This window comes from Heterodontus francisci, chromosome 24 (assembly GCF_036365525.1).
Source record: "Heterodontus francisci isolate sHetFra1 chromosome 24, sHetFra1.hap1, whole genome shotgun sequence".
NCBI lineage: Eukaryota > Metazoa > Chordata > Chondrichthyes > Heterodontiformes > Heterodontidae > Heterodontus > Heterodontus francisci.
The window spans coordinates 64,949,037-64,965,701 of NC_090394.1; the positions used below are offsets into that span (position 1 = coordinate 64,949,037).

A 16,665-nucleotide genomic window follows, 5' to 3' on the forward strand; every position below is an offset into this window, starting at 1 on the left:
GAAGGTGGGAAATAGGACAGCAATAACCACTTGCATTATTTTCACAAGTGTACAAGTAGTAGCAGAGAAGAATTATTAGTGAAGGAAGGTGGCGTCAAATGATTAACACCAGGCTTCAGTACAATGTTAAAGCATGCTGATTCTCCAACTTTAAGTCAATGCAATAAGAACATAGAAAAACAATTGTGTGGCCTTCTCCAGTTCCAAAGATGGAAAATGTTGTTATTCTCAACATTAAACAGCAAATATTCTTTGCTCCCTTGAAACATAGTTGTTTCCCAATTTAAGCCATCATATTTTTATTCTTCACCCATTTTCCCCCTATATAGTTTTGAATGTAGATTTATATTCCCCCATTTCTGTTCCCAATTGTCCCTGCATACAGCCACACTTCCTCCTGAGAGGGGAGGTGGAACCGACTGTGGCTCCTATGACTGCAACTGTGATAGTTTTTTGTTTTCCAATTTTTCTTTCCTACTTTTCTGAGGTGTTCATTTTTGCTTGGGTACCTCAGCCAACATTCTGAACAGCAACATTCACCATGTTGGCTTGCAAATGAAGACTCAGGAGAACTTGTATTCTCACCCTATGTCCACACATGCATTCCCCAGCAAGATCACTAAAAATAGTGATCAAAAGCACAAGCCCACAATTCTAAAAAGAACTATCGCAACAAGATTAGCGAGCTGGTCACAAACCAGGAATTGATGTTAAACCTTCTCATTGGTCAGTGCAGTACTAAGTCAAACCAATGTCTATACTCATGTCAGCAAGAAGGAAGCTTCATACGAACAAGGAGTAGCATTAGGCCACTCAGCCCCTTGAGCCTGCTCTGCTATTCAATAAGATCATGGCTGATCGGATTGTACCCTCAACTCCACATTCCCGCCTACCCCCAATAACTTTTCACCCCCTTGCTTATCAAGAATCTATCTACCTCTGCCATAAAAATATTCAAAGACTCTGCTTTCAATGCCTTTTGAGGAAGAGAGTTCCAAAGACTCACGACCCTCAGAAAAAATTTCTCCTCATCTCGGTCTTAAATGGGCGACCCCTTATTTTTAAATAGTGGCCCCTAGTTCTAGATTCTCCCACAAGAGGAAACATCTTTTCTACATCCACCCTGTCAAGACCCCTCAGGACCTTATATGTTTCAATCAAGTCGCCTCTTACTCTTCTAAACTCCAGCGGATACAAGTCTAGCCTGTCCAACCTTTTCTCACAAGACAACCTGCCCATTCCAGGTATAAGTCTAGTAAACCTTCTCTGAACTACTTGCAACTCATTTACATCCTTCTTTAAATAAAGAGACCAATACTGTACATATTACTCCAGATGGGGTCTCACCAATGCCCTGTATAGCTGAAGTATAACCTCCCTACTTTTTATTCCCTTCCTCTCGCAATAAATGATAACATTCTACTAGCCTTCCTAATTACTTGCTGTACCTGCATACTAACCTTTTCCAATTTACGCGCGAGGACACTAGGATCATTCTGCATCTCAGAGCTCTGCAATCTCTCACCATTTAGATAATATGCTTCTTTTTTATTCTTCCTGCCAGAATGGACAATTTCACATTTTCCCACGTTATACGCCATTTGCCAGATCTTTGCCCACTCACTTAACCTATTGTTACAACCGAGGCAGGAGCAGTGCACTGTTAATTCAATCCCACTTCCCCACAAGTCACAATAAATTTTCCCACTTACTGAAACAGCCAATTAGATACTCTATTTGTCCCTGAATAAAGCACATCAACCAGGTTTTTAAAAAATCAACAACAAAATTAACTGATTACAAAAACAAGTCTTAACCAACAGTGAAGTAAATTTATATATGGATTGAGATATTAAACCTCCTTATTTTCCCTAGCTCTCATGCACAAGTATGTAAAATTAGAAAAAAATGGTTAACTGGGGGAAAAACAGATTTTGGTTTACAGCTGTTTCATAGGAATGAAAGGAATAATAAAAAAAAAACTTAGTATGTCATGATATGGTAGGAGGTTCTTCGGTTTGGTGAGATGTCCCAAAGTTGAATAGTTGGATGCCACTCGAAGTCTTTCCAGGCGAGGTTGATAAACAGTCTGTGATAGGTAGGCATTCAAAGAACTTCAACAGTAGAAGGCTTCATATGAGGTCTTCCATCAGAGATGTAGCAACAGGTCTTCTTTAGGTCTTACAGCAGCAATATAGCAGTAGAAGATTTCTTCAAATCTCAGGATTTCCAAAACACAGGAGGCAACAGGAACCACACTTGATGCAGGGATTCTTCAGAGACAGGAAGCAACAGAAATCTGCAACATTTGAAATACAGGGTTTCTTCTCAAGAGATGCAGGCTTCTTTTACAGAGAGGTAATACTTCTTCTGGGTCGTCTTCGGATCTCCAGGCAGGTCAAACTCTAAATTCAAATGCATGCTTTTTGTTCAAACTCATTGGCTTTTTAAAGTTCCAAACTGAAAGCAAAACCTTCCTGAAACAGGTCACATGTTCAGTCATAAAGTTGCTCTTGTCACTTAAAGAGTAGCCCTGAGGTCAAACCTCTTGCTGGTTTCCTTGAAATTACCTGCTTTCCTGACCTTGTTTACAAGTTCAACTTTTGTTGAACTTCCTTTCAAAACATCCATAAAGTTCAGATGTCTCAATGTCCACTGAAATCCATTTTCAGTTTTTTTTTTTAAACACACAGAATCCTAAGTTTTTAAATACAAAAACAAAATTCTTGTAACACGATCTATATCCCTTTGTAGCCTCATGTCCTCTTCACAACTTACTTTCCTACCTATCTTTGTGTCATCAGCAAATTTAGCAACCATACCTTTTTTCTCTTCATTTAAGTAATTTATATAAATTGTAAAAAGTTGAGGTCCCAGCACTGATCTCTATGGCATACCACTCGTTACATCTTGCCAACCAGAAAATGACCCATTTATGCCTACTGTTTCCGGATAGCTATCCAATCTTCTATCCATGCCAATATGTTACCCCCTACACCATGAACGTTCACTTTCCGCAATAATGTTTGATGTGGAACCTTATCAAATGCCTTCTGGAAATTTAAGTACAGTACATCCATCGGTTCCCCTTCATCCACAGCACGTTACTTCTTCAATGAACTCCAATAAATTGGTTAAACATGATTTCTCTTTCACAAAACCATGTTGACTCTGCCGGATTATCTTGAATTTTTCTAAGTGCCCTGCTATGTCTTTAATAATAGCTTCTAACATTTTCCCCATGACAGATGTTCAGCTAACTGGCCTGTAGTTTCCTGCTTTCTGTCTCCCTCCCTTTTCGAATAAAGGAGTTACATTCGCTATTTTCCAATCTAATGTAACCTTCCCCAAATCTAGGTTTTGATTTTCCAAAATTCCCAACGCATCAACTATCTCAGTAGCCACTTCTTTTAACATCCTAGGATGAAGACCATCAGGACCCGGGGACTTGTCAACCCTCAGCTCCAACAATTTGCTCAGTACCACTTCCCTGGTGATTGTAATTTCTTGAGTTCCTCCCTCCCTTCCATTTCCTGATTTACAGCTAATACTGGGATGTTACTTGTATCCTCTATGGTGAAGACCGATGCAAAATACCTGTTCAATTCATCTGCCATCTCCTTAGTCTCTATTATTAATTCCCCAGACTCACTTTCTATAGGACCAATGCTCTCTTTAACCTCTTCTTTTTTAAATATCTACAGAAACTGTTATTTGTCTTTATAGTTCTAGCCAGTTTTCTCTCATACTCTAATTTTTTTCCTCATTAATCTTTTAGTCATTCTTTGCTGCTTTTTATATTCTGTCCAATCTTTTGACCTGCCACCTGTCTTTGTGTAATTATATGCTTTTTCTTTAAGTTTGATACTATCGTTAACTTTTTTTAATTAAGCACAGATGGAATTTTTGAGCCGCTTTTAATCATTGAGCTGGACTCCCTATCAACTCGTAAGAGCACTTAAATTTCAAAAGATATATGGCAGAAATGTTTTTATACATCCTTGCACTTGGATCTCAAATGGTATTCTTCACACTTCTAAAAGTACAAGGCAAAATTTTAGCAACTCTTCAATTGTTTCTTCTGCTATGCATACCAATGAAAGTCATTTCACTTGCAAACTAAATAAATGTATTAAAAGTCTTAAAACTGCTTGATGAGAAATCCCATGTACAGCTGCAGTTCAAAAGAAAAATAAATAGTAAACAAGCCTTCTCTAGCCCAATTATATAGAAAATGGAAGTTATAGCGGATAACAGCAAATACAGAAGTACAGCTTGGGGAAAGGACCTATCTACACCACACATAGAAAAAAGGATCAGATAGGCAAAATTGGAGTCATTAAGCCTCATTAACTCATTAATATGTGAAAGGTGCCGGGGGAAAAAAATAAATTTCACTCAAGCTAAATAAAAATGCAACATTCAATATTTGAGGCATTACATCAACTTAAAATGTCTTCTATTGGTTGCTGTACAGATTTAAAAAAAAGGACAGTATCAAAAGTCAAATAGGAAACATTTGCTTTCAAGCATTCCCAACTCTGGATATTTTTAATAACACATAATAGGGCTACGTTTCCACATATAAACTGGCTAATAATTGTTCCATGCATCAGCGAACATTGCATTTTCTAGCATACATTATGCAGCTAAACAGCTGGGAGAAAAGGAAGCATGTTGTAAATGGTATTGCAATTGATATTATAATCCTCAACACATAACTAACTAAAGCACTGGTTTTGAATTTTTTTGCGAAATATCTGTTATAAGTAACACCTGAATTGACTAAAACAGAAAAAACCTTGCACGCCTTTCTCTTGTTAATTCTGTTGCACAAGTATCAGCAGCCCACAGTGCCCCACAAATTATATTTGTCATATAGGTATCAGATAAGAATTCATAGAAAGGGAATCTTTGACATTCTAAAAAAAAAATTAATGTTGGGAAATCTATATTTCCCATTAAATTGTCACCACAGTTTATAGAGCTTTTAAAACTGCACAGAGCTAAAAGATGTCACAATCCCCTTTTTTAAAACTGGTATTTGCAAGGGATGGCGGGTAAAATTTATTAGCCTGCATGAACTAATTTGCCACGAAATATGAAGTAAAAACATTTTGGTTTAATAGCAATATCATTCTCAGAATCTTGATACCACTTCTGCTCGAGTTGCCAGAAAGTCTGCTGCATGTGCTCAAAGTTATAACCAGATTAAATCAGCTTCCAGATTGACTGCTAACAGATCGAAAACACAGAATTCTGCAAAATATTGCAATAGACAAGGAGCATCCTTTTATATCATTTTCAAAATTGAAAAATCTCATTTCAGCATCCATAACAAAATCCATTGTGGCTTTTCAAAAGCAAAGTGCATAAATATTGGACCAAGACAAAAAAATTAAACAATGAGGGAAAGACAGTCACAGATGTGGTGAGCCAAATGTGCTTCTCCGACAATGTAAAGTTCGAAGAGATCCTCCAACGAATTAAAATGTTTTCACCAGACAGTAAATTGAAAGTTTACATTGCGTCGTTTAATTATGGCATAGACCAAGTGCTCCAGTACACAAAAATTAATGAGAAGTCTAACCTCTCTTTAGTGCATGCAATGCAGAGACGTACAGCGTCAGGTAACCTGGAGGCTGTGGTGAGGCGTTGAACTCGAAATATCCAAGAACACCTGGCTGTGTTGGAGAAGAGAGAAAATGAAATAAAGCCAACTTAAGAATTTTGAGTTAGCTCATCAGCATCTTCCACCCAAAACTAATACCCAAAACACCCAAGACCATACTACTCATACAACTGGTTTGTAAGAACATCTGTTAAAGTCAAATGATTCATCCAGAAAGGGTGCCAGAACATATACTGCTAAATAAAAGACGGTCATGACTGACACATAACACACGTATGACCCTGTCCAACAACAATAACTCTTCAAATGAAGCTACATTATATAAACAAAAACTGCTAATAACTCTTGCATTATGCCAAAGCATCATTCGTTAGGAATGCTAATGGGACTAGTTTGCCTGTAGCTGCTAGTTAGAAGCTAGTGCATTTAAATAAAAAGTGGTTGCAGTCATAAATTACATAACACCCACAAACCTTGTAAAACATCTGAAGAGCAAACAAGATCTGATAATTAGAACTGACCATTTCAAGAGCAACTTCCAAAAAATATTACCAACATGATAATAACAACACAATTGGCTTCAGTGACTAAATTAGGCTGGAGTAAAGGATATACAAGTTTTCAATCCTATTCACTATCCTGCTGGAAAGCACGTGCCTGTGGACATTTGGAGTCCAACTCCTTTCCAATTGGGTAGAGAGTCAATAATCACAAGTAGGTCTTTATGTGGACACAGACCCTGACCCCTCATTACAGCCTTGGTTCAAACATGGACAAAAAAGCTGAAGTCAAGAGACGAAGTGAAAATGACCACCTTTAACAGCAAGGCAGCATTTGACCGAGTATGGCATCAAGGAGTCCTAACAAAACTGAAGTCAATGGGAGTCAGGGGGAAAACTCTCTGCTGGTTGGAGTCATACCTCACACAAAAGGAAGATGGTTGTGGTTGTTGGAGGTCAATCATTTCAGCTCCAGGACATCACTGCAGGAGTTCCTCAGGGTGGTGTCCTAGGCCCAACCATCTTCAGCTGCTTCATCAATGAACTTCCTTCAATCATTAGGTCAGAAGTGGGGATGTTCGCTGATGCTTGTGCACTGTTCAACAACATTCACGACTTCTCAGATACTGAAGCAGTCCATGTACAAATGCAGCAAGACCTGGACAATATCCAGGCTTGGGCTGATACATGGCAAGTAACATTCGCGCCGCACAAGTGCCAGGCAATGACGATCTCCAACAAGAGAGAATTTAACCATCTCGCCTTGACATTCAATGGCATTATGATTGCTGAATCCCCCACTATCAACATCCTAGGGGATACCATTGACCAGAAACTGAACTGGAGTAGCCATATAAATCCTGTGGCTACAAGAGCAGGTCAGAGGCGAGGAATCCTGCGGCGAGTAACTCCCCTCCTGACTCCCCAAAGCCTGTCCACTGTCTACAAGGCACAAGTCAGAAGTATGATGGAATACTCTCCACTTGCCTCGATGGGTGCACCTCCAACAACACTTAAGCTCGACACAATCCAGGACAAAAGCAGCCCACTTGATTGGCACACCATCCACAAACATTCACTCTCTCCACCACCAACGCACAGTGGCAGCAGTGTGCACCATCTACAAGATGCACTGCACCAAGGCTTCTTAGACAGCACCTTTCAAACCCGCGACCTCTGCCAACTAGAACAAGGGCAAAAATGCATGGGACCACCACCACCTGCAAGTTCCCCTCCAAGTCACACACCATCCTGATTTGGAACTATATCGCCGTTCCTTCACTGTCGCTGGGTCAAATTCCTGGAACTTCCTTCCTAACAGCACTGTGGGTGTACCTACCCCACATGGACAGTAGCGGTTCAAGAAGGCAGCTCACCACCATTTTCTCAAGGACAATTGGGGATGGGCAATAAATGCTGGCCTAGCCAGTGACACCCACATCCCATGAATGAAAAAAAAAGGTGGTTCCCCTCTATCTTTGAGGCATATACAGTCTTGGAGATCAGCGCTCGTCTTTGAAGCCAAAGCATAATGGAGTAAGCAGAGAATTTAAGACAGGTGGAGCAAGTGATTAAAGCATGCTGCAAAATGCACCAGGTGCATTTAAAATAAGCACAAGATGGAAAAAAGGCTACGGTTAACAATTTCAACATTAAAAAAAAACACATGCATTTAATGGACTTTATCATTCTGGGAACCACAAAGCAGTAGCCAGCCAAAAAAAGGGAATCGACTTCAGCATGGGAAGATATAGATTAATACAGCTAAGAAAAAAAAAAATCACAAATGCTATTAGCCACATGGTTTCAAAAGCAAAAACAATTACATTCTCGATTGCTACCACCACAGTAAAAAATGGACAATCACAGGGTATAAAGTTCCTATTTAAAAACAGACAAATACTCATTTTTGCCTCTGTAATTAGGAAGCAGGAAGTAAAATTGCACTTGGAAAAATTGCACCACTCGAGAAAAACAGGCATTCTGCCATCTTCTCATTAAAAAAGGAATTTGACCACATGCTGTTAGCCATCATATTTAACTTAGAACTAAATCCAATATTTACTTTTGTATTAAGAATGGCATACCAGCAGAGTGGAACTCATGACCAGATCCACAACCTCAGATCAGTGCTCTTTTTATGTAAAAAGCATGTGCCCTGAATATTTTGAACAGCACCTGGGTCTTGACAGCACCCATCATAGAAATGAAGTTCACCACCTGAATGTTAAAGCAAGATAATCAACAGCAGCTGAACAGCAGGGGGAAATGGTAGTATAGTGGTAATGTTACTGGACAAGTAATCCAGCGGCCCGGACTACTTTGGACACGAGTTCAAATCCCACCTCAGCAGCGGGTGGAATTTAAATTCAATTAATTAAATTAAATCCAGAATAAAGCACTTGGCTCAGTAAGGGTAAATATGATAATACCAGATTGTTGTCAAAACCTATCTGGTTCCCAAAAGTCCTTTAGGGAAGGAAATCTGCTGTCCTTACCCAGTCTAGCCCCATATATGTGACTCCAGACCAACAGCAATGTGCTTAACTCTTAAATGCCTTCAAAGGGCCAAGCAAGCCACTTAGTTGAAAAAAAAAACAGACAGTCCAGCTGGCATTGATCTAGGCACCAAAAATGACAAAGGCACATACTACCCAGTCAAGCCTGCAAAGTCCTCCTCACTTACATCTGGGGACTTACGAGAGCCTGACAGTCATACTCACCAAATGATATCTTACAGCCAATATCCCAGGCTCCATCACCATCCCTGGGTCTGTCCTACCGCTGGCTGGTGGCACAGTGGTATACACAGTCAGGAGGGAGTGGCCCTGGGAGTCCTCAACATGGATTCCAGACCCCATGAAGTCTCATGGCATCAGGTCAAAAAGGGGAAAGAAAACCCCTTGTTGATTACTAGATACCACCCTCCTTCAGCTGATGAATCAGTTCTCCTCCATGTTGAACACCACTTGGAAGAAGCATCGAGAGGAGCAAGGGCACAGAATGCACACTAGCTGGGTGACTTCAATGCCAGTCACCAAAGAGTGGCTTGGTAGCACCCCTACTGACAAAGCACTGAAGGACATATCTGCCAGACTGGGCCTATAGCAGGTGGTAAAGAATCCAGAGGGAAAAACCCATTTGACCTCACCCTCACCAATCTACCTGTTAAGCTGCATCTCTCCATAATGGTACTGGTAGGAGTGAGCACCACACAGTCCTTGTGGAGACAAAGTCCAGTCTGCATACTGAGAATACTCTCCGTCGTGTTGTGTGGCACTACCACCGTGCTAAAATGGGATAGATTCAGAATAGATCTAGAAGCTCAAAACTGGGCATCCATCAGGTGCTGTGGACCATCAGCAGCAAAATTGAAATCAACCATAATCTGTACCTCATGGCCCAGCATATCCCTCACTCCACCACTACCATCAAGCCACGGGATCAACCCTGCTTCAATAAAGGAGGACAGGTGAGCATGCCAGGAGCAGCACCAGACATGCCTAAAAAAGGTGCCAACCTGGTGAAGCTACAACAAAGGACTACATGCAAGCTAAGCAGCAGAAGCAGCATGCAATAAGCCATCCCACAACCAAATGATCAGATCAGTGCTCTGCAGTCCTGCCACATCCAGTCATGAATGGTGGACAATTACACAACGGGGAGGAGGGAGGAAGAGAAGGAGGAGGATCCACAAACATCCACATCCTCAACGATAGGGAAGCCCAGCACGTTAGTGCAAAAGACAATGCATTTCCAACCATTTTTAGCCAGAAGTGCCAAGCAGATGACCCATCTCCGCCTCCTCCTGAGGTCCCCAGGATCACAGAAGCTAGTCTTCAACCAATTCGCTTCACTCGATATGCTATCAAGAAATGGCTGAAGGCACTGGATATATCAAAGGCTACGACACCATCCCGGCAGTAGGACTGAAGACTTTTGCTCCAGAACTAGCCGCACCCCGAGCCAAGCTGTTCCAGTACAGCTACAACCCTGGCATCTACCCAACAATGTGGAAAATTGTCGAGGTATGCCCTGTTCAAAAATGCAGGTCAATTTAATCTGGCCAATTACCGCCTCAGTCCACTCTCAATCAGCAAAGTGATGGAAGGGGTTGTCGACAGTGCTATGAAGCAGCAATTACTCAGCAACAACCTGCTCACTGATGCTCAGTTTGGCTTTCGCCCAGGTCCATTCCATTCCAGACCTCTTACAGCCGTTGTCCAAACATGGCCAAAGAGCTGAATTCAGAAGTGAGGGGAGTGTAACTGCCCCTGATATTAAGTGTGGCATCTAGGAGCCCTAGCCAAATTGAAGTCAATGGGAATCACGGGAGGGGGGCAGGGTATGGTTGCAGTTGACAGAGGCCAATAATCTCAGCCCCATGACATCATGACAGGAGTTCCTCAGGGTAGTGTCCTAGTTGCAACCATCTTCAGCTGATTCAATCACCTTCCCTCCATTATAAGGCCAGAAGTGGGGATATTCACTGATGATTGCAGAGAGTGTGCAGTACCATTCGCGATTCCTCAGATAGTGAAGAAGTCCATGCCTGCAAGCAGCAAGACATTCAGGCTTGGGCTGATGTGTGGCTCAAATGTTACTTTCACTTAAGTGCCAGCCGATGACCATCTCCAACAAGAGAATCTAACCATCTCCCCTTGATGTTCAAAAGCATTACCACTATTGAATCCCCCACCATCAACATCCTGGGGATTACCATTGACCAGAAACTTAACTGGACCAGCCATATAAATACTGGGGTTGCAAGAGCAGGTAAGAGACTGGGAATTCTACAGTGAGTAACTCACTTCTGTCTCCTCAAAGCCTGTCCACCATCTACAAGACACAAGTCAGGAGTGTGATGGAATACCCTCCACTTGCCTGGATCAGCACAACACCAACACTCAAGAAGCTTGACAACATAGAGGACAAAGCAGCCCACTTGATTGGCAACTCATGCACCACCGGTACACAGTGGCAGAAGTGTGTACCATCTACAGGATGCACTGCAGCAACTCACCAAGCTTCCTGTGACAGCATCGTCTAAACCAGTGACCTCTACTGCATAGAAGGACAAGGGCATTGTAACACCACCACCTGCAAATTCCTGCCCAAGCCAGCATGGTGTGTAACTATATTGCCGTTTATTCACTGATACTGGGTCCAAATCCTGGTACTCCCTTCCTATCAGCACTGTTGGTATATCTACACCACATGGACTGCAGCAGTTCAAGGCAGAAGCTCACCAACACCTTTGCAAGGGAAATTAGGGATGGGCAACAAATGCTGACCTTGCCAACCATGTTCACATCCCATGAAGGAATTAGAATACCTGCGACCTGTTACTAGGATACTATCAACACACAAGTAAAAACAGCAAATGCTAGAAAGGTTCAGGTTAGGCAGCAGCAAGAATTGGCATTTTCTTTCTCCACAGATGCTGCCTGACCTGCTGACTGTTTCCAGCATTTGGGTTTTTATTTCAGATTTCCAGCATCCACAGTATTTTGCTTTTGTACCAACACTGAAGTGCCAGACGACGAATTTCCTGAACCAGCTTTCTTTTCTTCCCCTTCACAACCTCTTTCCACTTACGTACTTTAATTAGACCAAATGTCGACAGCAGAAGTCAGCCATCAACAGATGGATATGGAAAGAGGATAACAAGAATTCTGTCTTTAGTTCAAATTGATTGCTACAAGTGAGCAGATTGTGGCTGCTTTAAAGAGGCTAAAGTCATTGAACCTGTTGCAACTGTTTCTGTGTTTTGTCAAGTTGAGCCAAGTTAAGTAACGGGTAGGGCAGCTATACTAATTTCACAAAGAAAGGAAGAATTAAAGCTTTGTGATCCCTTCCTTCCCGCCCACCTCTTCACTTTTCTTTTAAAAACGTTTCCCTCTCTCTTGTTCCCACTACTACTCCTCAGGCAGCAAAGGAGAACAGACAATTTTCTACTGGATACATCACCTGCACTTTAACTGACCATGGGAGGTTGAGGGAGTGGTAGCAAGTAGACATACCCAGCACACTGGAGAAGCTGTGCAACCAGGTACTGCAATGTTTGTAACATCATGGTAATCCCTCTAACAGCAGTAAGGCAAGCAGAAGTCCAAGTCTCAGTCCAGAGGGAAAATCATTGCCAGCCGTGGCGCTCTTTATTAGTAGTACACCTGGCAGCATGGTAAATGTAGAGCATGTCCTTGTCCAAAAACAAAATATGCATTAGAAATACCCATGATCCAATGTGAACCTTGCAGGCAGAGATCACCAGTTTATTAAAACAAATATCTGTAAATAGGGCTGGGGCAGAGGGGAGGAAATACCTATTTTTATAATCATGCAACATTACTAGTGATAGCATTGTCTCCCTTTGTACCTGAAACCAAAATTAGAATTTCAACTATTTTCCTGATGTGATTAGTGTCAGGGTTAAATGAAAGCCCAATAAATCAAAAAGGAGGCTGTAGTTATCCAAAATATTTGGTCCACTGGGACATAACATTTTGCAAATGCCAATAAATTTTTGTGACGCCTACTGTAAATTACAGCTAAACTAACATTGCTACTTACATAGAAATATTAGCAGTCTCAATAATCGCTTTTTTTTCTTAAACTTGATTTGCCTGTATACAAATCTGAGGGTCACCATCTGCTCATTCACAATGCATGTTCAATATAGATATTTAATCGCAGTATAAAAGCTACAATTCATCACTGAAGTTTTCAAAACATCCCAATGCCAGCTCAGTCAAATTAAGGTACAATGGCAAACAGAGGAATCAAAACATAATCAGCCAATAGGCTAACATTCCAAAAAGACTGCAGCTCTGAATGTAACCTGCCAATTATAATTATAATTATTGACTTTGAAATACTGGGAGCCAACTTGCTAACTTTACTGAACTTTCTAGAATTGTTTTGAAACAGAAATACAAAATTAACAATTGCTTTTGAAGACAATTAAGATGCACAGGAAACTTGATTCAGTAATTAATTTGTCAGTATGGCAGATGGCAGCGATCAGAGGCAGTCAACACAGGTGAAATCTGATATTAAATCTGGCTTATCATACAAGTCCCTTTTATATGAAGTGCTGCTTTGATGATGAATATAAATTTGGATGTCATACCTATTAGTGGAGAAAATACTCCACACAGGTCTGGTAAAGTCAATACTAATGGAATACGAAATCCATATACTAGTTAGGAGTTGGTTATGGTGGTCGTTTCAATGCCATCCCTATACTACCTAACTGAGGCTGCATTTTGAAGACGACACTTCCTTTCTGAGAAACAAGCTCTTTCCTAGAGACAAGATAATAATTGCTGGACAAAAAAAAAACACTGTGTACCTCGTTCAGCTTCTATCATCTCAATAGTCATTTGATACAATGATAAAATGGAGTTGTTGACTCATCATGGCAGTCAATCCCCATTAGTCTACAACAGACACAAAAACAAAGTGAGGAAACTCTGTAGTGGAAGGTTTTTCTAACTAAGGTCCAAAGTCAGTGGTTCCTCTCAAGCATGGTGCACTTACATCTCAAGATCACTCAAATACGATGTGACCAAATATGAATCAATACTATCTGTTTCCACCATCGCTACAGGGATCCTGTTTCATAGGTTTACCACTCACTCACTGAAATGTTTTCCACAGATGGGGGTTTGAATTTAGCCTCCCTGCAAGTGCTTTGTCCTTTGGGTCTACCTTTCTGGATAAGGTGATACAGCCAGTCATGGTCTACATTACCTAGTACTTTTAGAATCCTAAAGCAGCAATTGCATTTCAACTCATTTTTCCAGTGAGTACATGCCAATTTATGCAATCAGTCTTCAATCCAATCCTTTAAACATTCTGGTTTCTCGCTTCCATACCCTTCCACTAACTACAAAATCCTACAATCAGGGAATCATAGAATGGTTACAGCACAGAAGGAGGCCATTTGGCCCATCATGTCCAAGCTAGCTCTCTGCAAGAGCAACACCTAGTCCCACTCCCTGCCTTTTCCTCATGGCCCTGCAAATCTTCTCTCTTCAGGTAATTATCTAATTCCCTTTTGAAAGCCATGATTGCGGTGGAGGCAGATTCACCATCAGGCAGTGCATTCCAGATCCCAACCATTCACTGCATAAAAATGTATTTTCCTCATGTCACTTCTGATTCTTTTGTCAATCACCTTAAATCAGCGTCCTCCAGTTCACAACCGGGAACCATTTCTCCTTTTCTAATATGTCCAGACCCCTCTTGATTTTGAAGATCTCCATCAAATCTCCTCTTAACCTTCTCTTCTCTAAGAACTAATTTGTGGATTTATGGGGAAACAGCTGACTAAATTTGACGGCTCTTCCATAAGGGCCTGCAGGGGCACAACAGGCCAACTGTGAATTGACAAATCTTTAATGACCTGAAACCTTAACTGTTTCTCCACAGATGCTGCCCGAACTGCTGAGTATTTCCAGCATTTTCGGCTTTTTATTTCAGATTTCCAGCCTCCATAGTACTTTGCTATATGAGGTCAACTGCTCAGGGAGGTCCCTGCTGTAGCCTGTCCCACCTCACTTTTTTTGGCCTGCGGACAGTCACTGCTCTTTCACCACTACTACCTCCTCCCCATCTTTCAGTCTGGTGACTACCCTCAAAAAGACTGTTGCTGCAGAAACTTCAGTCCATCCCTATTGGGTCAGATTATTTCCCACTCCCCATCAAATCCTGAGACCCAAAGTTCAAAAAAATCTCTTTTAGAGACACTTTCCACAAATCCGTTAGTCCGAGTTTACATTGGCTATTTCAAACTTCCACATCTTGTGGGAACCACACATCACTGTCCCTTCCTGCACTGCCATTCTTAATAAATAATAAATTAAGTTAGTTTATGATGATATTCTTTACCTAAATTTTGATGCCTCTGTTGCCTCTCCAGCCAAATTGCTGTTATGAAAGCACTGTATCCACCTTAAGTCATTTCTTTTTAATTCTTGCAAAATTGGGTCACAAGCTAGTTTCAGCTACTCAGACCAACAACAAAGCAGATTAGTTAGCAGTTGCCAGTGAAATGGCACATACAAAAGGTAGCGCTCTGTTACACAGATTTAAAGTTACAAAACAGTAGATCTGAGGTATTGTTACTGGTTTCTTAGTGAAACATAATAATGTCCATGACATTTCACACACCCACAATGTAGCTGTTTTTGTCACCAAGATTTCTTTTTTTTCTTAATTCATTCATGAGATGAGGGCGCACTGGCTAAACCAGCATGTATTGTCTATCCCTAATTGCCCTTGTGAAGGTGGTGGCTAGCCGTATTCGTGAACCGCTGCAGTCCATGTGGGGTAGGTACACCAAAAGTGCTGTTAGGAAGAGAGTTCCAGGATTTTGTCCCAGCGACAGTGAAGGCACGGCGATATAGTTCCAAGTCAGGATGGTGTGTGGCTTGGAGGGGAACTTGCAGGTGGCGGTGTTCCCATACAGCTGCTGCGCTTGTCCTTCCAGTTGGTAGAGGTCGCGGGTTTGGAAGGTGCTGTCTAAGGAGCATTGGTGCATTGCATCTTGTAGATGGTACACACTGCTGCCACTGTGCATCAGTGCTGAAGGGAGTGAATATTGTGGATGGGGTGCCAATCAAGCAGTTTGCTTGGTCCTGGATGGCGTCGAGCTTCTTGGGTGTTGTTGGAGGTGCACCCATCCAGGCAAGTGAAGAGTACTCCTGATTTGTGCCGTGTAGATGGTGGACAGGCTTCGGAGAGTCAGGTGAGTTACTTGCCACAGGTTTCCTAGCCTCTGACCTGCTCTTGTAGCCATGGTATTTATATGGCTACTCTAGTTTAGTTTCCAGTCAATGGTAACGCCCAGGATGTTGATAGTGTGGGATTCAGCAATCGTAATGCCATTGAATGTCAAGAGGAGATGGTTAGATTCTCTCTTGTTTGAGATGGTCATTGCCTAGCACTTAAGTGGCAAGTAACATTCACGCCCCACATCAGGCCAAGCCTGGATATTGTCCAGGTCTTGTTGCATATCTACACGGACTGCTTCAGTATCTGAGAAGTTGCGAATGGTGTAATCAGCAAGCATCCCCACTTCTGACCTTATGATTAAAGGAAGGCCATTGATTAAGCAGCTGAAGATGGTTGGGCCTAGGACACTATCCTGAGGAACTCCTACAGTGATATCCTGGAGCTGAGATGATTGGCCTCCAACAACCACAGCCATCTTCCATTATGCTAGGTATGATTCCAAGTAGTGGAGAGTTTTTACCCTGATTCCCATTGACTCCAGTTTTGCTAGGGCTCTTTGATGCCATACTCTGACAAATACTGCCTTGATGTCAAGGGCAGTCACTCTCACCTCACCTCTTGAGTTCAGCGCTTTTGTCCTCATTACAGCCTTTGCCCAAATATGGTCAGGACCTGAGTGGCCCTGGCAGACCATAAACTGAGCAGACTATGCAAGTGCCACTTGATAGCACTGTCGACGACACCTGACATTTCAGAGTAATAACAGAGCAAGCAAGTGGCATTTTCTATGTT

At 41.7% G+C, this 16,665-nt stretch overlaps 1 protein-coding gene across 6 annotated transcripts in view; it reads right to left on the bottom strand.

Moving 5' to 3' along the window:
* The window catches only part of txndc11 (thioredoxin domain containing 11), a 96,573-nt gene that overhangs the window by 50,072 nt on the left and 29,836 nt on the right, over window positions 1-16,665 (bottom strand). For 5 of the 6 annotated variants that reach the window (XM_068056417.1, XM_068056416.1, XM_068056418.1 and 2 more), the window contains one exon: window positions 5,591-5,684. The exons of the other annotated variant lie outside the window; for it this stretch is intronic. In XM_068056417.1, the coding sequence (XP_067912518.1) occupies window positions 5,591-5,684 (94 nt within the window). The remainder of the gene's footprint in view (window positions 1-5,590; window positions 5,685-16,665) is intronic. 6 annotated transcript variants of the gene reach the window in all.